Source organism: Trichosurus vulpecula, chromosome 3, assembly GCF_011100635.1.
Source record: "Trichosurus vulpecula isolate mTriVul1 chromosome 3, mTriVul1.pri, whole genome shotgun sequence".
Taxonomy (NCBI): domain Eukaryota; kingdom Metazoa; phylum Chordata; class Mammalia; order Diprotodontia; family Phalangeridae; genus Trichosurus; species Trichosurus vulpecula.
Genome location: NC_050575.1, coordinates 165362858 through 165385807, shown reverse-complemented (window position 1 = coordinate 165385807; position 22950 = coordinate 165362858). Strand labels below are relative to the sequence as shown.

The 22950-nt window shown below is 40.8% G+C and overlaps 1 protein-coding gene across 8 annotated transcripts in view; it reads right to left on the bottom strand.

Moving 5' to 3' along the window:
• The window catches only part of PRRC2B (proline rich coiled-coil 2B), a 106273-nt gene that overhangs the window by 20776 nt on the left and 62547 nt on the right, over window positions 1-22950 (bottom strand). For all 8 annotated transcript variants that reach the window (XM_036751747.1, XM_036751749.1, XM_036751748.1 and 5 more), the window contains exons 6-16: window positions 22306-22449; window positions 17166-17407; window positions 16632-16753; window positions 16057-16199; window positions 15487-15577; window positions 10688-10880; window positions 8994-9309; window positions 8098-8285; window positions 4309-4519; window positions 3253-3475; window positions 502-2589 (exon numbers count right to left, since the gene is read on the bottom strand). In XM_036751747.1, the coding sequence (XP_036607642.1) occupies window positions 502-2589; window positions 3253-3475; window positions 4309-4519; window positions 8098-8285; window positions 8994-9309; window positions 10688-10880; window positions 15487-15577; window positions 16057-16199; window positions 16632-16753; window positions 17166-17407; window positions 22306-22449 (3961 nt within the window). The remainder of the gene's footprint in view (window positions 1-501; window positions 2590-3252; window positions 3476-4308; window positions 4520-8097; window positions 8286-8993; window positions 9310-10687; window positions 10881-15486; window positions 15578-16056; window positions 16200-16631; window positions 16754-17165; window positions 17408-22305; window positions 22450-22950) is intronic.

The following is a 22950-nucleotide window of genomic DNA, read 5'->3' as shown; positions in this document are numbered from 1 at the left end:
CGGACAGGGTTGCTGACCAGAGAAGCTTTGAGTAGAGTAATCTGGTAAACGAGTTATTGTTTATTATCTTGTTGCAAAGAAAAATTGCTTTCCTTGCAGTGATCCCCTGGGCAGGGCTTATGAAACCATGAAGGATGCTAGACTTTCTAGTATACAGGCCAGATGTAAGGCAGTCCTTTACTTTTATCTTCAGAGCCACAAGAAGATACGTGTGTGTGTGTGTGTGTGTGTGTGTGTGTGTGTGTGTGTGTGTGTGCTTTAAAGTCACAACAATAACAACAGAAAACATCATTGCTTATGGTTGATGGAGAAAAAAACACCATTAACAGTGATCTCAGCAGTTAACCTTTCTGGTATGCAACTTTAGACTGAGGGAGCATCTGACACATGTGTCAGATATGTGACAGAGAGAGATATATATCTACCTTTATGTATGAAGCTCTACGTGTTTCTTTGTATTTTAAAAAAATGAAAAAACAAACAGGGATTTTGTGTCGTTACCTTTTGGCTTTCAAAGGTGTCCCATTCTGTTGGGTCTCATAGCGGGTAGCAGATCCGTTGCTTCCTTGTCTTACAGATTTCTCTCCAAACCCTCCAGGTTCCATCTTGCGGCTCTGCCTGTCCACTAGGGGTCTCTGGCTAGAGAAGCTCCGTTTGGCCAACTCTCTCTTTTCACCCAAACTGGTCCCAGACAAGCTACTATCCAGCTGGGGATCAGCCTCAGTTGTTCCACCTTCCCGCCGCTCACGCCTTTCACTGAAGTCACTGCTCTCAGATGCTGTCTCCCACTCTTCGTTGGCATGATCAGAAGAATTCTGGTAGGAGAGTTCAGGGGTTCTCCGGCCGGATAGGTTGCTTTTCTCTGCCAGAACCAACTTTGGTCTTCCTGGCCATTGACCAGAAGAAAGTAAGTTTGATCCCTCATCTGTACCCCACTGGCCTAAGGACTCTCGTTCTTGTCGGAGGCGCCTAAATCGAGGAGGTTTGTCTTGCCTGGGGGGCCGCCGTCTCCGGAAGGGCCGGTTTTCCACATTTTCAGAATCTGCATAATCATCCTGGAAAAAGGATCTCTTATCATCCAGGCGACTGTCTTCAAAGCCTCTTCCACTGAATGAATCAGAATGTTTGTAATTATCTTGGATATAGTCTCGATCTGTTTGTCGTCGAGCCCCAAAAGTATCTGAAGACATACCATTGTTGTATTCTTGCCAAGAGCCTCCAGTATTTTTGCCCTGCCAATGGGATGATTCCTTTGGCACAAAGCTTCTCCTTCCATACCCAGAGTTACTCAGCCTTGGGGGTAGCGCTCGGCCAAAAGCTCGAGGGGCTCTGTTCTTAGCATCCAGACTACCGTGGTCATCTGAATAGATCTTGTTAGATCGCCAGGAATCTTTGTAATCACCTTTCTTCAGCTCACTCTCCTCTCTTTCCAGATGGGAGCCTTCATTCCCATTATCTGATCCCCTCTGACGGCGCCGTTTAGGAAGTTCTTCATATTCAGAGCCCTCACTGTGAGTCTCACTGGCAATTCTGCGTCGGGGTTTGCCTCTAGGGAAGTCTTCAGATTGATTGAACTCACGGAGACTCCTCCCTCGGGTACTTCTTTGGTTATTATATATTCCTCTCCCACCAATGATACCACCACTACCACAAACACTGCCACTACTTCCACCAGTACCCCGACCTCGGAAAGTGAATTCTCTGAAACCTCTGCCACGGCCTCTATTCTGACCTCGGCCTCCAAAGGCTTGTTCTTCATCTATAAAAATCCAATTATTCCTCTTTGTTGGAGGAAGATCATTGGACTCCCTTGACACCTTGGTCTCCCAGGCCTTATCAGGTTTCTCTTCTTCCTCCAACTTCTCAGTCTCATGGCCGGTGCTAGTTTGGGAGGAGCCCTTCTGAGCCAGCAGGGAATGTGAAGAGTTGACCGATGTAGGGTTTCCCTCATCAGTCCCATCATTCTCAGCTTTGAGTGGCTCCTTCTCTTTGGCTAGATGGAATTTATCTTCCCCCACTTCCTGCTTAATTTTTTCCAGTTCCTTTTCCTTTTCTTCAACCTTGAGAGCCTTCAAGACCGGTTTCTTAATAGGACCAGATCTCCGGGTCCTCCCGATTTGTTCCTGTTGCTGGTTGTTAGTGTTTCGGTTCTCAGGGACCCATTCTGTCTCTGAGGCAGGCTGTTTGCAGACACTCCCCTCCTTTTTCCATGGGTCAGAGCTGAAGGACTGCTCCTCCTTAGGAGCCTCTTCTTCTAGATTGTTAGCTGTGTCATGGGGCTTCTGCTGATGTCCAACATCCCAGTTGCTATATTCTGGTTTTTTATCACCTGGGACAAAGTCAGACTCTAAGGGGGAGCACCTGAGGTTTGTGTGGTGAACCCCAGAAGCAACTACCTCCTGCACATTTTCCTGGGGTGAAAATAAAAGCTCCTGGCTTATTCTTTGTGATGAGAGACAGCTGTCAAAGTCTGTTTGGGCCTTCTTGTCGAAAGCATTCAAGTACTCATCCCCTCTCTCCTCAAAGAGATCGTGCTGGGCACTTATACCTCCTGACCTTCCAGCTGAGGGAGAGTAAGAGCTTTCATTCCTGAAAAGGAACCAGAAAAAAAAAAAAGTAAATGTGATTCGAATCTGGCTTCAGGAGGGAAAAAGTTGGGTGTTTTAAATTTCAAGCATCAAGATAATTCTCTATCTTTAAAAAAAGCAATCACAAACCCACAAGTCAGACTGTCTGACTAATTTGTCTGTCACTGTCTTTAGAGTACACAACACTGAGGAATTCATAACCCTGGGATACACAATATATCATCCTGGAAACAGAATGAACTTGGGGGAAAGCAATGGTATGCTGAATTCTGAGTCCACTAGGTAATCAGCATTAATTTCCTCTACTTTAACAACTAGCAGCCTTGACCCACCCACTGTGAAAAGAAGGTCTTGACGTTCTATTGCATGAGAATAAGGCAGTACCTATTACTGCTTCACTTTAGTTATCAAGAATTCTTTATTGGCTTTCAATTCTGCCAGCAGTTTGAACTTTCTCACAAAGAAGCATCCAAAGAAAAATGCACATGTCCAAAAGCCCTGTCTCACCCTTTTTCTCCTAAGTGCACATAAAGAGGTCTAATGTACCCCTTCACCTAACTAGCATCTCTTTCACTGAACCCTCACTTTCATCTTGTAAGCAGGGACTTGTAGACTCCTCCTCAATTAATCAGTCATAGGTCAGTAGCATCACATGTCCTCTCACCTGGCATGTACTCCTTCAACTGTCAAAGCTGGGTCATTTTGCTTTGGGTTTGGGAGAGAGTACCCTTTGTTTTGAATTGTCACATAGCTCTCTTGGCTCCACACAGGAGCAGGCTCCATTGAAGTCGATTTCCTTTCTTGGACTGGGGGTGGACAGTTCTGTTCCTCAGAGTGACAGCCAGTCCCACTGATGGAGTCCTGTGGCATCATTGGTTTCATCATTCCTAAAGATAGCAAAGAACTGATAACTATAATCTTATTAAGAATCCAGCTGCACAGTGGGGAACAGTGCAATCTTTTCCCTAAAGCAGAAAAAGGAGGTGGATATGGAAACCTATGAGCTGACTGGAGAGAACATTCAAGAAACAGAAAAATGGGAAAATGAACTGGAATGTTGCCACTCATCAGTTACCAATCTACAAAGCTTATATCTGTAATACATCAGAAATAACTTTTAAAGAAATGAGATGGCTTTATGATGGAGAACTATAGTAAAGTCCCATATTAGGGGTCTTTTGCTACTATAAAGCTAAGGAAAATGAATTAAGGTCTCAGAAGCCTGCCCAGGGTAAACTATATGCCATTTTGATATTTCACAGGCTCTATATCTAGCCATTGTTTGTCACAAAGGTAAAAGGTTCTAGAAACTTGCAGGAGCTTCAATTAGTCACAAGGCTTCCATAGCTTCAGGAAATTAGCAGGGAGAAAGAAAAGATGAGATTTTTTTGTTACTCTACCTAAGTAAATTAAGATAAAATCATGGATTAAGATGAAATACACTGATCAATTTTGGTTATATCATTTAACTTTGTGGGAGCTGAAGTTCCTCATTAGTCAGATTTGGGTCAGACAAGACAACCTTCAAAGGTCTTTTAGTTCTAAGAACATATGTAAAAAGAAGTTCTAGGAATATAAACTTGTGTCCCACTCCTACCCCCTCCTGCCCCACACTTAAAACCTACAGGTGAACAAGGGGAGAATGTTACTTTTTTAAAATGCTAAAAGAATCTGGCCAGTTGAATAATACTGGGTTAGCTCACAATTGGAAAGCTCTTACCTGAAGGATGTAGAGCTGAAGGATAAAAGTCAACAGGGGTTCGAGCTGGAGGTATTCGTGGATCCATGTAAGGGGGCATCATCATCCAACGAGGATCAAATCCCAACATCTGAGGGTGATGTGGGTAAAAGGTACGCTGAGGGTGGGAATGGGAAGGTGGAGGATAGACCTGCTGCTGCTGCTGCCAGTGCTGCAACTTGTACAGCTGTTCCTAATCAAGATGGAGAATGGATTTGGTAAGGTACAAGACATCAGAAACTGGAAGCACCCACCCACAGGCATGTTCTTCCAGCTTTGATCAAACAGATGCCACAGTTTTGAGAGATTAAGAACTAAACAAAGCAGCATCTCATATGGAACAGGAAAATAAAAGCAGGAAATAACTACTGGAGAACCGAAACCCAGGAGCGCTAGCCTTTATGGACTTGGCCTCAGGCTCTTGTATCTGGTCACAATTTATTTGGACATAAAAACTTCCCAAAGTGAAAATTACTTTATGTCATCAAACCATCGAAATAGACATTTTGCTGCAGTACAACACAGGTAGTTTCTATTCAATGCAATCTAATGTCTGGAACTGATCACTATCCATCCTTTCTACAAAATCAATGTAAAGTGAAAAATCAAGGAATTTACCCTAGAGAGAGCTTACTTCTCCCTTACCCTACTTTGTTCCATAAGCCCAACAGTTTAATGGTTTTGTTGAAAAAAATCAATTCAACACACATATCCTTGCTAGTAGGACACATGTTAATGCAACATTATTCAACATAAACCTCCTCAAGTAAAAACAGAAAAGGCCATCTAATCTGCCTGCTAATATTCTGTGAGGGTACAGTAGATTCCATATGGAAAAGAAGCTGGCTGAGGGTCAATATGCATAAATAGTGTATCCTGCAAATACTCAATAAATGTAGCATATCAAAAGATCCTGGATGCTCTAGCAAAATCTACTCTCTAGGGCAATTTGGCAACTGGTTAATGAAATATCTGTAGGAGAAACATGATGGCTATTTTCCTTCTTTCAAAAATAGAAGCAAGACATGAGAACTCAGCAGAGGTCCTCATGTTCAAACCTCAACTGTCAGCGGAGGAGCCGAGCACACAGCTTGTCTACTGGTTTCTTCTAGTTTGCCTGTTTAGCACTTTCAGCCTGGTGCTGGTCCATTCCACCTCTCAGTTAAGAGTTAACTTCAGTCACTGTTACTAATGTGCTATTTAAATGAAGTTATCCAAAATACTTCCATCAGTACTGAGACACCTTACTTCATGAATGTGCCTTACTAAATTCCCAGTCTAAGAAAAGCACAAAAAAAAAAAAAAGCCCAAGAAGTTAACTGTTCCTGTAGAAAGCATAGGGTTCATCTGGAAGCTCCCGAAGCCTTTGGGTTTAAAGTTCTATGGTTACTCCAAGAGTCCTAAAAACTTCCAAGCAGAATGGAGTATAGTTTGGGGTGTGGACACTAAAGGGAAGTGGAGACAGTGATGACCAAAAGATCCAAGGCATTCCTAACATGGAGCTTTAGTCACCCAAAGGATGCTACTTTGACACAAGAAGTGTTCTTCAGGGCCTAAAGTACACTGATTTATATACTGCTAGCCAAGTACATTGCCTTGTAACTACCAGGAAAACAAAAGAAAGACCAAGAGTTTCTTTCTAGAAACAAAGAGTCTTCCTGGGGGTGGAGCCAAGATGGCAGCTAGAAAGAAGGGACTTGCCTAAAGCTCTCCCCCAGAACCCTCCAAACACCTATAAAAATAGCTCTCAACAAATTCTAGAACTGTAGAACCCACAAAATAGCAGAGGGAAGCAGGGCTCCAGCCCAGGACAGCCTGGAAAGTTGCTGGGTAAGGTCTATCTCACCGTGCTGGAAGTGGAGCGGAGCAGAGCCCAGCCTAGGCCGCGCCTGGACCAACCAGACTGGGAGCCAGGCGGAACAGGCCGTAGCACCCTGAATCAGTGGGTATGGCAGTTACCAGACTTCTCAACCCACAAACACCAAAGACAACAGAGAAGGTTAGTGGGAAAAGCTGCAGGGTCGGAGTGAAAGGAGTTCCTGGTCAGCCACCACCCAGGGGCAGCAGAGGTGGTGCAGCTCTGAGGCTGCTTCCAGAGTTACAGGTGTAGTTGCTTCCAGTCCCAGGCCCACCTGGTGGGAGGAATTAAGTGGTGGATCAGAGCAGGAGTGCAGAGCCTGCTTAGATCTGAGTCACGGTCCAGGTTGGTGGTTCTTGGGGGAGGAGTAGTGCTGCTATGGCAGAGCTTGCTGTGTAGAAATAGCTCTGAAAACAACAGCGCAGCCCCTCAAGCCTCTATACTCTATAAGCAGTCATACCCCAACAAAAAGCTCAAGGGTCAAGTAGTTGGCTGGGAACATGAACAGGCAGCTAAAATGGTCTCAGATTCAGACTCAGACTTTAGAATCTTTCTTTGGTGACAAAGAAGACCAAAACATACAGCCAGAAGAGGTCAACAAAGTCAAAGAGCCTACATCAAAAGCCTCCAAGAAAAACATGAACTGGTCTCAGGCCATGGAAGAGCTCAAAAAGGATTTGGAAAAGCAAGTTAGGGAAGTAGAGGAAAAACTGGGAAGAGAAATGAGAGTGATGCAAGAAAACCATGAAAAACAAGTCAATGACTTGCTAAAGGAGACCCAAAAACATACTGAAGAAAATAACACCTTAAAAAACAGACTAACTCAAATGGCAAAAGAGCTCCAAAAATCCAAAGAGGAGAAAATTCTGCCTTGAAACGCAGACTTACCCAAATGGAAAAGGAGGTCCAAAAGACCACTGAAGAAAATACTACCTTAAAAATTAGATTGGAGCAAGTGGAAGCTAATGACTATGAGAAATCAAGATATGATAAAACAGAACCAAAGGAATGAAAAATGGAAGACAATGTGAAATACCTCATTGGAAAAAACACTGACCTGGAAAACAGATCCAGAAAAGAAGGAGGAAGGAGATAAAAAAGAGGGGACAACAGAAGGGAGGGCAGATAGGGGAAGGAGGTAATCAAAAGCACACATTTTTGAAAAGGGACAGGGTCAAGGTTGAAAATTGAATAAAGGGGGATAGGATAGGAAGGAGTAAAATATAGTCAGTCTTTCATAATACTTGAGTATTGTGGAAGGGTTTTGCATAATGATACACATGCGGCCTATGTTGAATTGCTTGCCTTCTTAGGGAGGGTGGGTGGGGGAGGGAAGAGGGGAAAGAATTTGTAACTCAAAGTTTTAAAAGCAAATGTTCAAAAATAAAAAGTTGTTTTGCATGCAACTAAAAAATAAGATATACAGGCAATGGGGCATAGAAATCTATCTTGCCCTACAAGAAAGTAAGGGAAAAGGGGATGGGGGGAGTGGGGTGACAGAAGGAAGGGAGGATTGGGGAATGGGGCAAACAGAATATATGCCATCTTGGAGTGGGGGTCAGAAACTCCTGTGGAAATCAATGCAGAAAATTAAAATATTAAAGAAATAAATAATAATAATAAAAATGATCTGCCAAAAAGCAAAGTGAGCAGGATCAGGAGAATAATTTATACAAGGACAACATTACTGCAAAAAAAAAAAACAAAAAAAAAAAAAACAAAAAAAAATAAAAGTGTGGAAAAACTTAAAAAAAAAAGTCTTCCTTGTTTTTAATAAGTAATAGCTATAGAATGAGCTACCAATGTCCCCATTTTAATTGCCCAACTCTTAAAATTACTGATTGGCAAGGATAAAGTTAAATCACCACTTTGTTTTGTTTTGGAGGATCCTTTTAAACATTTACTGTCTTTACCTGTTGCTGTTGTTGTTGGCGTTGAAATCTAGGGGGAAGTGATTTTTGGTATTTGTTGAATTCTTGTGCAGGAGATGCAGATTCTCTGAGCTCCTCATCACTGCTGCTCTGGGTCACAGCATGAGGGATAGCTGACTCTTCTTCATTATAAGTAGCAGGAGATTCCTGGGCATGTAACTCAGGTGTTGCTGTAGAGCAAAACATAGAAGGAATATATACCATCACTTCACAAAAGCACTGAAAATGGGACACCAGGCATCATCCTTCAACATTCACATTGTGTTGTCCTCATACATTGTTCCCTCTTTTTAGCTGAGGTCATTAAGGGAAGAAAGAAATTTTATGACACATGACTTTAATAAATTAGGAAGAACTTAACTGCACAAGAGTACTCACATAATCTTTCAGCTTTTAGGTTCAGGACTAAACAACACTCATTTGGCCCCTAAAATGCCTTTCCCTTTGCTCCAGCTATAGACAGTGATTGCTAAGGAACAATCCTCTTCCAAAAACAAAGCAGCTACCTTCAGAGCCAAAGGACACACAGAGAAAATTCCCAGCCTGGTCAGAGCAGCGGCATCAAATCAAAGAGCAAGTCTCAATTTTGCCTATCTCTACTAATAAGCCACGCAACTCTAAGCAAGTTTAATTCTCAGGCCAATGGTTTTTCCAATTTAAAAAAAAGCCACCAGAAAATAAGCCTTAGCTAAACTTCACCCAAACTTTGTTGAAACAATGTTATGACACAAAGGTAGTGCTTATAATACACTCCAGGGTTGTCACAGAATGTTGCTATGTAATTATAAAAGTATTATATCATTTGCCAACCCCATGGATTTACCCGATGAGTGATGAGGCTGTTTGGAGTTACATACCTGAGGAACAACAGTTCGTACCTTTGTGGAAAGCCTGGCCATTCTCCTGCGGGGGACTTTTCTCCGTGGCTGGGGATCGGGGGGCTTCACTGTCTGGGTGTTTCTGTGCTTCACTGGCCTTTTGGGCTTGCTTGCACTTCTGATCTAACTGTTTGAGCTTGGCAGCACAGGCAGCCAATCTCTCCTCCCGAGCTCGACGCTCCTCTTCCTCCCGGCGTCTTCGGGCTCTCTCCACAGCCTCAGAGATTTCCGAGGGTACAAACTTCTGCCGTGGGGGCAGCTTGTCCTCTTTGTCTTCCACAGACTGTTGCCGAAGCATGTTATTTATTGAAGGCTTCTACCAAAACAAGAGAACCTATGATGAGATACCACTTCAAAAGACAACAGAAATCACAAGTCTTAGCCCAACAAAGGTTGTGCCCTATGCTTCCCAAGTCACTTTCCAAGGCAAAAAGAGCCACAGGTCACAAATCCAGACATCAGTAGGCTTAGACTACTAGAGCACAGGGCCATGGTTCCACACCTTCACCACTCTTTAAGTAACTACTCAATTCCTCCAGCCCTTTAAAAAATGGATAATCCTCCAAGTATACAACTCCATAGTGAAATGATAAAATTCATTTTCATTCATACAAAAATTAAAGTGATTCCTACCTAATTTATCAAAAGAAACTGCAACCCTCACCAAACTATGATAATTACTTTGAGTACTGAAGATAAAATAGGAAAACCTGAAGATTTCCCTTTGAAGATGCTGGATTGCAAATGGGTTACAAAGTTTAGTCGGTGAAGGGCAATTTACTGACCCATCAGGGCTCACAATACAAAGAAAAAATGGTTATTATTTTGCATATTCTGACAATACCTGGACTGAGATATTCACCACATCACAGATTTGGCAAGAAGTATTACTTGAGGGGCAGCTAGGTGGTACAGTGAGTAGGGCACCGGCCCTGGAGTCAGGAGGACCTGAGGTCATATCCGACCTCAGACACACTTGGCACACTTATTAACTGTGTGATCTTGGACAAATTACTCAACCCCAATTGCCCTGCCTTGTCCTCCCTCCAAAAAAAAAAGAAGGAATTTCCTTCCTCAGAAGTTCACTATACATGAAATCACAGGCCCAGTCCCTATTCTAGTGGGAAAAAAAAGAAGTATTACTTGAATGGTCATATTAATTACCTAAAAGATACCTATTCCATTTAATCTATAAAATGAGGACAATACCTAACTCCGAGGGTTTTTATAAAGCTCCAAGGATACATGTAAAGCCATACTGAAAATGTTAAAGCAACAGTAGTTATTATGATTCACAGAATACTGCAGGTTAAATATAAACCTTCTCTTATATGCCTTATATTCAAATTGTTAATGAGCCACTCATTTGAAGCTAATAAAATATAATCAAATCTAGACTTAAACATAGGATAAAATAAGCCACAATTATCCATTTTATAAAAATATTTACAACAGGATTCTTTTAAATAGCCATTTCCCAGGGACATAAAAAAATGATACAATTTATATACTTTTTAGGGACATACATATAGAATTCAGTGGAAATACTATACCCTATGATTAGTTAAATGCCCTGTTTAGTTATTGTCTTGGGACTACCAATGTGGTAAACTATGATTCTTGTCCTAATCAATGGAACTTTATATTTTTCCACCTGAATGCTAAGGCATAGACCTCACATACATCCAACATACCTGATAATCAGGGGTTGGGGTCCAACTATTCAGCTTCCTAGAAGGTGGTTGAGGCTCTAGCACCTTACGGATGGCCCGAGATATGCCCATAGATTCACCCCAGTTCTTTCCTTCATCCAGGGTATGCTTGACATCAGCACTGTCTGCAGAACTCAGGGACAACTGTCGCTGTCTTCTTGGATCCCAATTGTTCCTATAACAAAATTCCTTTTAAGACCATTTTAAAGAAATTCTGGTCCTTCTAACCAGCTTCATCTGAGAAGTCCAACAACCCCCTACAAAGTCATTAACATCACCAGGCCATAATGAAGGAGAAAAGCTAAAGTCTAGTATGAATAAAGAAGATTACTCACATGTAATTAGACTTCTATTTAAAAGCCACAGAAATCATATCATAGAATTTAAAGGTAGAAAGGACTTTAGAGATCAAATCCAACATCTTTTATTTTAAAGATGAGCAAACGTGTTTGGAGAGGTTAACTGACTTATCTAAAATGATAAAGGTAGCAAACGGAAGAGCTATGATTCAAACAAGGTCCTCTGATTCTAAATCTACTAATCTACGATTCTTTCGATTATAACAGAGTATTTCCTAGTTGAAGACAGTTTGCTTTAGATCTAGAAATCAGTCTAAATATTTACAAATAGGTAATTATTTTCTTCCACAGATTTTAAGATAAAAACAAAAGAGTAATAGAATGGGACATCAAGTTGCTATAGGGCAGAGGATGAAAACTCTGGTGTAGTCAAATTATATTAAAAAGCAATTAGGAAATGTTTAACAAATTAAAAAAAATACCAACCTAGCTAATGTTAATGTGTGATTTTCTAAGTCACTATGCAGCCTTGAGGGCTGCATTTCTATTTGAGTCTGACATCAGAGCCATAGGATCCTGATTCCCAACCTCAGTACGTGATTCACCTAAGTCTTTACAAAACAAGGAGCTAACTGTGATCAATACAAAGATCCATGAGAGTTCCAAAGTATTCTAGAGAGAGAACTATGGACTCTGAGTACAAACTAAAGAGTATTTTCTTCTTTAGTTTTCTTGCTTTCTTCCCCCTATGACATATCTAATGTGGAAATGTTTTGCAGGATTTCATATGTATTATATATCTTCAATCCACAATGGGTGGGGAAAGGGCTAGAGAGAGGGGTGTGTATGAAAATTGGGAACTGAGGGAGCTAGAAGAAAACTGACATTAAAAAGGGAGGCCTTTGTTTCTAGGACAGGTTTGAAATTCTTTAAAAAACTGGGAAATTCCCCAAAGAAGATGTGACAGGTAGAAACTGCTACCTGACAATCCAGCCCACACTTCTGCTCCTTCTCCCTCATCATGTTTCTCCTCTCCGACCATGGACCCAGTTCACCCTCCCTCTGCAGTGCCTGTATCCCATACCAGTACTGTGTGAGGGACACCACAGGTTGCACAGTGGACAATGAACACTCTAAATCCACTTAGAAATTCTTATGTGTGTAGTTAGGCCAAAATCTCGGGTTTTGTTTAGGAATTTCTGCATGTTCTGGCTTTGATGCAATCAATATGGTGTCATTCCTAAACAGAATCACCTTAGGAGACTTGACACTCTTCAGGGAGGGAATCCTTCAACCTAGACTCTGAGCTGGACCATCTCCATGACAGTAGTGTTCACCTCTGTTGGGTATTCCATCTCTCAGTTTTATGCCTCAATTGACATTAACAATTGAGAGAGTTTGACATTTTTCATGTTAACATTTTGTATGATTCTGACATAAATGGGAGACACTTTGTTGAAAACTAGTCTTTAAGGTAGTGGTTTTACTCTATCGAATCACATACTTTTTACAGTCAATTAACAGTAAGTACAGTGGTATCTTGTGTTCTCTACACCTTTCAGTCAGTACCTTTGAAATATGTATGGCCTATTCTATTAAAAATTTTGCATAGAAAGTAGACAGATGAGTCTAGTTATTGAAATTCTCATGGCTCGTTTTCTTTAGTAACAAGAAAATCTTAAAAAAAAAAAAGAAAATCTTAAATATCCTCCCCTCCCTCCCACACCCACATGCCCTCCAATTGAGTTACCTCCAGCATGAACAACCCATGTATATGAACTGTATCTCTTTTTTGTTTTCTGCAATGTCATTTCCAGTTCCTCCAGTAGCTGATCTAAGACTAAATTTTTATTTAAGTCAACCAACATTTATTAAAAGCCTACTAAATGTGAAAGTACTTAGGATACAAAAACCCTGCCCTAAAAGACCTTCTATTCTACTGAGGGAAACCAACATGCATACAACTAAATCAATATAAAGAAAATACTAAGAAATTTAGAGAGAGAAGAGAAAATAAGAAAGGAAGAGAGAACACTAATAATTAACTGGGGGTGCAGAGAGAATTATACTAGTGCCAAAGCATGGAAAAAGGTGTGATGCATGGGAACTATACTATGTAGGAGGCTAGTTAGACTAAAAAAAGATGGGATGAAGAAGATTAATAAAATAAAACTGGAAAGGTAGGTGGGAACCTGATTTTGGAGAGCTTTCAATGCCAGGCTGACGATTTTATATTTTATTCTAGGGGCAATAGGGATCTACTCAGCAAGGCAGTGCGGTGGACAGAGAAATCAGGAAGATCTGAATTCAAATCCAGCCTCAGATATTTCCTCAGTCATTTAACACTGTTTGCCTTAGTTTCCTCGTCTGTAAAACGAGTTGGAGAAGGAATGGCAAACCACTCCAGTATCTTTACCAAGAAAACTCCAAATGGGGTCAACAAAGACTCAGACATGACTGAACAACAGTGAATAAATATAAGAGTTTTGGAGTAAGAATTGATGCTGTCAGATCTTTCGTTTTAGGAATTCCTATCTGGCATCTGTGAAGGATGGATTGGGAAAGGGAGACTGAAAGCATAAGGAACAATTAGGAGGCTACAGCAACAACTATCCAGAAAAGAGGCCAGAAGACCCTGAACGAGCGTTAGGGCTATAGAACTAGGGAGATTTAGGATGAACAAAAGTAGTATTTGTGAAGGTAAAGCAACAAGATATGCTGACTGATGACTGAGAAAGAGGGTTGAGAAAAGAGGAAAAGAGACAAAGAGATTGAGAATCTGGGTAAACAGAAAGGTTCTGGTACGTGAGCATGAATGAGCAAGTTCAGGAGAGACAGATGGCTCCACCATACTTGACAGTGAAGTTACAAAGATATGGATCTTTTCTATGTCATTCTGTCACTAAGCACTTATTAAGCACCTACTATATGCCACAGGCTGTGCTAAGTACTGGGGATACAAAGAAAGGCAAGAGACAATCCCTGTTCTTAAGGAGCTCAGCTGCTAATGGGAAGACAACATGAACACAATTATGTACTAATAAAATACATGTAGGATAAACTGGAGGAAATATCAACATAGGGAAGGCACTAGCATTAAGGGGGGGATCAAGAATGGCTTCTTGCAGAAGGTGGGACTTTAACTGATACCTGAAGGAAGCCAGAAGTCTCTAGAGGGAGATGAGGGAGAGTGAGTAGGGGGCAGCAAACGTAAATGCCCAAAGTTGGGAGATGGAGTATGTAGTATAACAAGGGGCCCAGTGTCGCTACACAGTAGACTATGTAGAGGGGAGTGAGGTGGAAGAAGACTGAAGAGACAGAAAGGGCTTTGAACTCCAAGGATTTTAAACCTAATCCTAGAAGTGATAGGGATCCATGAGAGTTTATGGAATGGTGGACAGGGAAATTTGCAACATGGTCAGACCTATAGACCAGGAAATGTGCGACATAGTCAGACCTATACTTAAAGAAGATCAATCTCTCATGGCTGAGTGAAGGATGGATTGCTGTGGGGAGAGACTTGAGGGAAGGAGAACAATGAACAAGCTATTGTGATAGTTCAGATGTGAGGTAATGAGGGCCTGCACTAGAGTGATAGCAGTGTTAGAGGAGAGAAGGAGACACATACTAGAAATGTTGCGAATATAATGTTGACAGGCATTGACAACGATTGGGGTGGGGTGAGAATGAGGCATCGAAGATGACCCCTAAGGTTTCTAGCCTGTAGGAGTGAAGGGATGGTGGTGACTTCAACAGTGAGAGGAGAGTTATGAAGACAAGGACTGGAGAGAAAGAGAGTAAATTCAGTTTTAAGATATTTATAGGACATCTGTGTTTCATCTCTGTCACCATACTTGCACAATTTTATTCTTAAGTGACCTTGGGGTGTGTTTTGCATTAAGCTTTTCTCACTGTTTTATGAGTCAATACTACTCATTATCTTCTGCCATCCTTCTCTTTAGGCTCTTATGGGTGAGTTTCTATATTCTAATACAATGTTGCACTTGGCCAGCATCCCTCTATACGGCAAGGACATTGAGTGTTTTCTGGATGAGGAAGTTTCAAGATCTTTTGGTCTTTTTACTGATATCTTTCCTCTATAGATTTCCTAAGAAGAACCTACATTTAGCGGCATCTTCCTTTTTCCTTCTGATTCTGTTTCCTGTGAAAATGTCAAGATCAGCCATTTTGAATTTTTCTGCTTCACTGGCTGTGGCAGTCAAAGAATTCAATTCCAATGGTGATGCACCATACTTTTCACCAGGTCTTTTCACCATACTTTACCATACAGGTTGGTTCTCAAAAAACAAAACATGGAGTATTGCTAGACCTGTGGAAGTCTTTCCAAAATAAAAGAACTTGTCAGAGTTTATGGTTTAGTGACATGATGAGGCATTATAGTAGCACCTAAAGTTTATTTTAAATATCCTCAAGTCTAGACAGCTGCTATTAGAGAAACCAGACCAAGCAGAGACTTCTTACCACTTCTGTCTTCCATCCTTAAGAGCCTCCTCCTCTTCCTCATCTTCACTGAATTTCAGTTTCTCTGAGTAATCCACTTCATCATGAAGGCCTATAACAACAGGAGGGCCAAGGAGGAAATAACACGAGAAGAGAAATTTAACATCTTTCCAATGTGGTGAGGGAACTCAAGGCTGGCCTCTCAAATCAGTTGCTAAGACAAAGAATACAAAACACCACCAGTGCTACAGATAAAGTCATGTTCTGAAATTTCCCATTACTCTGAAATGCAATACCCAGTCCGTCTCACACAGAGAAAAGAAGCCCACCCAACTGCAAGAGCTATCATGAAAGGCAACTGCTCATGTATGATGGCCAATAAGAAACCCCAGTTCTGTTGCCATAAAATGTAAACCCTCTAAGCTCCTCTATACCTTTCCCCCTCACTTCCAAACCAAGGGGAAACTTATGCCAAAAGGGATACAAAAATTTAGTAGCCCCGTCAAGAAGCCAGGAACACAAGTGAATTACTATTATTCCTACCTTTCCAAACAGTCATTTGAAAACCAACCAAGCAATAGAAGTTCATACCTGCCCAGCCATCATCTGCATCAGTATCAAGTTCATCAAGCCCTTTGAGATTCTCAGCATTGATAATGGTGGGTCGTGGAGCCCGTTCCCCTAGCTGCCTTATGGGGCGTGTTGGGCGGGACATTCCTATTCTGTTTTCTTTCCTGTCGGAAGGGGGAAAATGAATAATGATACTGTATATGCCAGTCACATAGACTTCAGGAAAATAAACAGTTTTCTTCCTCCTGTCTTAATTCCTCATGATTAAAGTTTCAAGGGTATATGTGATGCTTAAAATCATTTCCTGCAGCCCTCCTTTCAACCTATTTTCATATGAGAGCAAGAAGGCCCTTTATTTCATTGTGTGAGTATAACGGCCATCATTCATTGTTCCTGGCACCCTGAGAAAACACGTAATGCTGTTACAACTTCCCCAAAGACTTAAAATTAAAACCCAGTGTCCCTTGTCCATTATAGAACTAGTATATCGAAACCCAAGATAACCCACTTGGCTTACAATCTTTTTCATTATACTCTTAAATAAAAATTACATGTGCCTTGTGTCTCCACACATCAAATACAGTAATCTTACTTACCCATCTTGGTCATTCATCTGGTACTGTCTAAAAGGAACTCGAGGTTCTAGGCGTAGTTGAGGGAGAGGAAAAGACCCTCGTTCCATTGTACCCTGGGTCTCTGGTGACTGTTGTGAACACATCTGAAACACAATATTGATAAATACTTTTTCAAATAATTATACAAAATAGATGATTCTTGTCAAATCTGACTTGCCTAGAAAAGAACAGCTGAGGAAGAGAATAGTAGGGCACCCTTAGCTTTCCTAATTAATCATCCCAAAACTGTACTAACCCCCACCCTTCATTTCTTTCCTGCTGCAAGTTAAAAAATAGGAATGACTCTGTCTTGGGGAACACCAACTTTTTTTTTTTATACTGAAAAACCAATGCTGAAATAATAAAATAATAAGAAAATGCAAAAGGGTGGAAACCTCTAAAATTACACATCTGGGTAAAAGGCTTTGGATAATATGAAAAAGACTCAGCCATCTGAGCTAAGGTCTGCTGGACACAATCCAACTTCAAGAAAAATTTTACACGCTTAGGACTTACAAAAGCAGGAAGCATGTCATGGTATGTAGGTGGGTGGTATACATTTCCCATGAACTGTGAAGCCCCTTTTCGGACAGGCTGAGCCGGGCGGAGAGAAGGCTCCTTAGAATCGCTGGTACATGTCGAGGAGGGGGCTCCATCTCCTGTACTTGAGTTCTTGCTGCCCGGCTCAGTCGGGGAGGCGGTCAGAGATGTGGCAGAGGTTATGTTCCGCCCACCGCCCTCCCTCCAGCTCGTCACATCTGGAAATTAAAAGGGGGCAAAAAGGAGGGAGGGGGAAGGAGCGGTATGAGGTTATGAAGGTCAAAGGGACCCCCTCTTTCATAAAAAAAAGGTATCTAAATTGAGGAATCAAGTTGAATGTGGTCAAGCAGAAATCTATCACGTGAGTATGAACTCCAAGAATAAATGGGCCTCTCTAAAAGGCATTTCATCTGACAAGAGAAAATGAGAAATATGGCCCAATGTCAGGGTCCTGGTCCAAACATATAGATCAGCACAAGCCCACAGAACTAAGCCTCCAAATAAGTTAAAGCAGGTATAAAAACAAATTAATCTCTGGTCAATAGTAATTGAAATTTTTAAAAAGCAGTAACCTATAACATTTTACTATAATATTTTGGTTACACAATATCACCAAATAGCATCATTTAATTTTGCATTGAGAGCTACTGGGAAATACAGTTACAGGCCAAAAAACAATTTAATTGAGCTAAAAGACTCTTCTTAAATAACTCCTAGTCAAGAGCACCACAACATAAAAGTTTACTGAAATGTATGTCCCAGAAATATAGGGTTTCCCATATCTTAACCAATCCCGTAAAGGTCATGGGATTTAGAGCTAGAACGGACTTTGGGGGTCGTCATCCAGTCTCACTCTCATATTTTATAAGAATCTGAGACTTAAGAAAATATAAGTTACTTGTCCAAGGACTACAGGTGGTAGCAAAGACAGGATTCAAACTCAGATCCTCTGATTCGAAATATATAACTCTTTCCCATTACACCACATTAAACACTTGGTCTGAGACAGAAGCGCTAATGTCTGTGTATCTCTGAGAAGAGTCATAAAATCAATCTCTGGAAAAAATCTAAGACTTGAACATCTCATCCAAATTTCTAAGTCATAGGAGTTTACTTTACTGGCAGCTTGAGACAGCTGGTGGTGCAATGGATAAGGCACCAGGCCTGGGGTCAGGAAGACCTGAATTCAAATCTGGCCTCAGACACTTACTAACTGTGAGACCCTGGGCAAGTCACTTAGCCTCTGTCTGCTTTAGTTTCCTCAGCTGTAAAATGGGAATATTAATAACACCTACCTCTCATGATGGTTGTGAGGATCAAATGAGATAATATTTGTAAATTTGTTTAGCACAATTCCTGGCACATAGGAGGGGTCACGTAAATGCTTATTCCCTTCCATACCCCCTTCTCTATTTTATAACAGCAAACCAATCAATTAAAAAAACCCTTGCTATATCCCAGGCACTGTGGTAGGTGCTAGAGATAAAAATACAAAAATGAAATAAATCCTGTCCTTAAGGAGCTTACAATATACACATCAGTCAATTATTCACTTAGTTTTTGAATTTCAGTGATCAGTAAACTTGCAACCTCACAAAGTAACCCTTCAGAAATTTCCATTAAAGCCACAATCTGCCTCCCTATAATATCACCCTCATTGGTTCTTGTTCTGTCCTTTTGAGTTATAATCTAATTGCTTTTCCAAATAACAATTCTGCCATTTAAAACTGGCTATCATGTTCTCACTAAATGCCTTTCATAACAATGGCTAGGGGGAGAATTCTTAACCAAACAAGGAATAAAAGTAAACATTTTCTAAAAGGTTAATTTTGAATCTGTAAAATTAAAAAGCTTTTGTACTAACAAAGATCAATGTAACTAGAATAAAAGAAACTACTGAATGGAGGAAAGCCTTCATATCAGATATGAAAATGAAATCAGATGAAAGTCTAACATCCAAAACACACCAGGAACTAACATAAATATAGAAGACCAAAAGCCATTCTCTAATTGATTTGTAGTTAAATAATAAGAACACATTTCAAAAGAAGAAATGTAAATTATCAACAGCCATTTGCCAAAAAAAAATGGTCTAATCACTACTAATAAGAGAAATATAAATTAAAACAATCCTGAGGTTTTGTTTCATACCCTTCAAATTGGCAAAAATGATAAAAGACAGGATATCAATGTTGGTACTGTAGAAAGATAGTCATATTTAATGTACTGTTAGGGAAATTATGAACTGTTTCAACCATTCTGGAAAATAAATTGAAATTACATAAAAAGTTACAAAATTGTTCATGCCCTCTGATCCAGGGTACCTATGCTGGGCATTATACTCTAAGAATATCAAAAACAAAGAGAAAGGTCCTACAAATACCAAAATATGCATAAAAGACTCCTTGTGGTAGGGGAAAACTAGAACCAAAGGTGTTGCTAATCAATTTGGAAATGGCTGAATAAAGCACGGTATATGAAAATAATGGTTTATTGTACCTTAAGATATGATGACCTTGAGAAATTAAGAGAAAGACAAGAAGATTTTTTAATGAACTATGCAGAATGAAGAAAGCAGAATCAATGAGCCTTTATTGTGTGCCAATATGTTCCAAGCACTGTATCAGGCATTGGGGTGACAAACAGAAAAGTGAAACAGGCCTTTTCCATCCCAAACTCCTAACAGGAGATACCTTATGCATATATAGGTAACTATAAAACATACAAAGGCAGATACTAGGTAATCATGAAGGGAAAGGCACCATATGAGCTCCAAAGACAAAGAAAGGCCTCATGTCAGGAGGGATGCTTGAGCTGAGTCTCAAAGCCAAGGGTCCCAAAAGGTAGAAGTCAGGAGTCCAGTCTTAGGGGCTAATCCATAAAGGCATGGAGATGGCAAAGAGAGCGTCCTGTGTGGTGATTAGCACAAAGGCTAATATGGCTGGAACCCGGGGGGGCAGAAGCAATAGGCAGGATTGGGTTAGGTTGTGAAGAGCTTTAAATGATAGTTTCTATTTCATCATAAAGGTAACAGGAGGCTGATCAATCATTAAGTATTTATTAAGCACTTACTATCTGCCAGGAACTATGCTAAGCCCCGGCACTGGAGTTACCGAATGAGGAGATGACATGGTCAGAATACTTTAGGAAAATCGCTTTGGCAGCCATGTGGTAGATGGATTAGAACAGGAAGAGGGATGGGGCAAGGGACACCAATCAGGAAGCTACAGCAACAGTGCAGGCAAGAGACAATGAGGGCCTAAGCTAAAGTGGTGGCTAGGTGAGAGGAGAGAAGAGGATTCACAGGAGAGTTGTTAAATTAAAAGAAATATTGAGACAATTGCAACTGCTTTGATATGGGGGTAAAGGAGAATAAGGAGTCAAGCATAATGCTTTGGTTGCAAATCCAAGTAAAAAGGATGGTGGTAACCTCAACAATGCCCCGGGTCAACAATACTAGGGAAGTTCAGAAGAGGCAGGGGTTTAGGCAAAAGGTGAGTTCTGTTTTGACCATGGTGCGTTTGAGATGTCTCTGGTATATTTAATTTGAAATGTCCAATAGGTCATTAATTGGTGATGTAGGGTTAGAGCTCAAGAGAGAATTAGGGCAGGATCTAGAGTTGAAGAGAACTAAAAGAACAGCATATTATTGGTCACAACTTAAAAAAGAGAGAAATAAAAGTAACACTAAAAGAGAAAAGAATTCAAATTAGGATAATGACTGGTCTTGTTTCCAGGGGACTAGAAATAGATTTCCTTCCTATGGATAAAGGCAAGAGTCCACAAGTGCAGAATTAACTGTGTGTGTCTTTGTTAAGACAGTAGAGGGTATGGGGAGGGTAATTAGGAAGTGACAGCGACGTGTAAAAAAAGTCAACAAAACAAATTTTAAAACCTTTATATTAATGCATCATAAAACTACATAACATATTTTTGGCAGCCAGACCACGTTGCTGATTCCTACTGAGTCTTAATCAATCATTAACCACTGCTAAGCCAGTACTACCTGAATTCCACCCTGGTGTGTAGAAAACCCGTAACAGTAATACTAATAACCACACAACCCACTTGTCATGGCATGCATTGCTCCCTGTACAGGTTAAGCACAAATTTACCATAGGTATAGTTACCATCACTGATTCATGGTCCTGCTGACAGAGTTTGCCAGAAAGATGTAGTTGAGATTACTGCAGATAGAGATAGCAGCAATTTATCCTCTATTGAGTTAGTAAGAAAATCCAAGGAATCAGAGAAATGTGAGAACTGGAAAGGACCTCACAGTTCTTCTAATCCAACACTCATTTTACAAATGAGAAAAGAGGCTTGAGTACCCAAGGTTATAAAAGTAGTTAAATGGCAGAGTTGAGACTGGAATCCAAGCCTCCAGTTATCCAGTCCAGAAATTCCCCAGTTTAAAACAAACTTAATTACACTGTTCAAACATTTGATTCAAAGTGAAAGCAGTTCTACCATACCTCAATGAGAGGATAGAGAAGGAGTAGGGTTTGGGGGTTATTTGGCACATGAGAATAAAAGCAGCTTAATCACTTTAATTGACAAATGAATAAACCACTTCCAAATGTTTGAATCAAATCCTAATAAGCAGGTGCTTCTTTTTGGGTGCTCTGACTAAAATAGGAAGGGAATGATATGTCACACATCCTTAAATGTGGCCCTCTGTCATATCTTTCCCAACTCCCTGGAGAGAACACAAATAAATCAAAACTGACAGAAGTCTAACTATAAGTGGAAGGGACATAGTGGCACGGATCATTACTAGGATCAGTGACCCAATCAACTAACCTTTTGCCTATCAAAACCACGACTGCAAAGAAACTAACAACTGTATGCCAGAAAGGGCACGTAATTCTAGATTTTCCATTAGCTTTCTTGAACTAATCTTCCTCCTCTGTCACTAAGATGACAGGAGAAGTAACAGGCAAGAACAGCCCAGGGATGACAGAATCTGGTAAATGCCAGTTTCTCCACTGGTACCTCGGGGCCCCTTGCGATTTTGGTCACTGGACAGAATTTCAGACAGGATGGAAAGACAGAATGAAGAAAAACCACTGCTGCTTCAATGAGTGGTCAGATACAGGGAATCCTAATGACTTACTCTGCGGGCGGAGGCTTGGTCCTGGCCCATACGACAGATCTAAGACGCCCTTTTCTTTGCCAACCTTGTCCTGCTCGCCAGCTGCTTTCAGCGTCGGAAATTCCTCGGGAGAGAAGGATAATAGTCGGCTTGAGCCCCTTGAACCTGTCAAATAAACCAGGAAGACTTAGTAGAAAAAATGAGTTAAGAACTAGGAAAACTTTGCATAACTAAAAAATTTTAAATCTGAATCCATGGCTCATTTAAAGCCAGGATATACTAAAACAGAATTGTTTTTAAATAGGCCACCCTAGGTTGATTAGAGAACAATAGTAGTGAGGGGCAAAGGTCATGTGTTCCATCCTGAAAGTAGGCAAGTAAACATCTTTCTGCCCGAAGACCATACACCACCATACCCCTACCACTACAAACCGTCTTGCAAACGAATACAGTTGGTTATAAGGGAACAGGTGACGAGATGCGGCTGATGGGGCTGATGGATAAGCACAACTTCACCACCACTCTTGGAAAAAAATAAAATGTAAATTTCATGCCTTCCTGATGATGAGCCTGACTACACACACATGACTACAATGAAGCTGCAGACACTGTCTTCGGGAAATTCAACTGAAGTGTATCTGGCAGCATTTTCAGACGGCACCTATA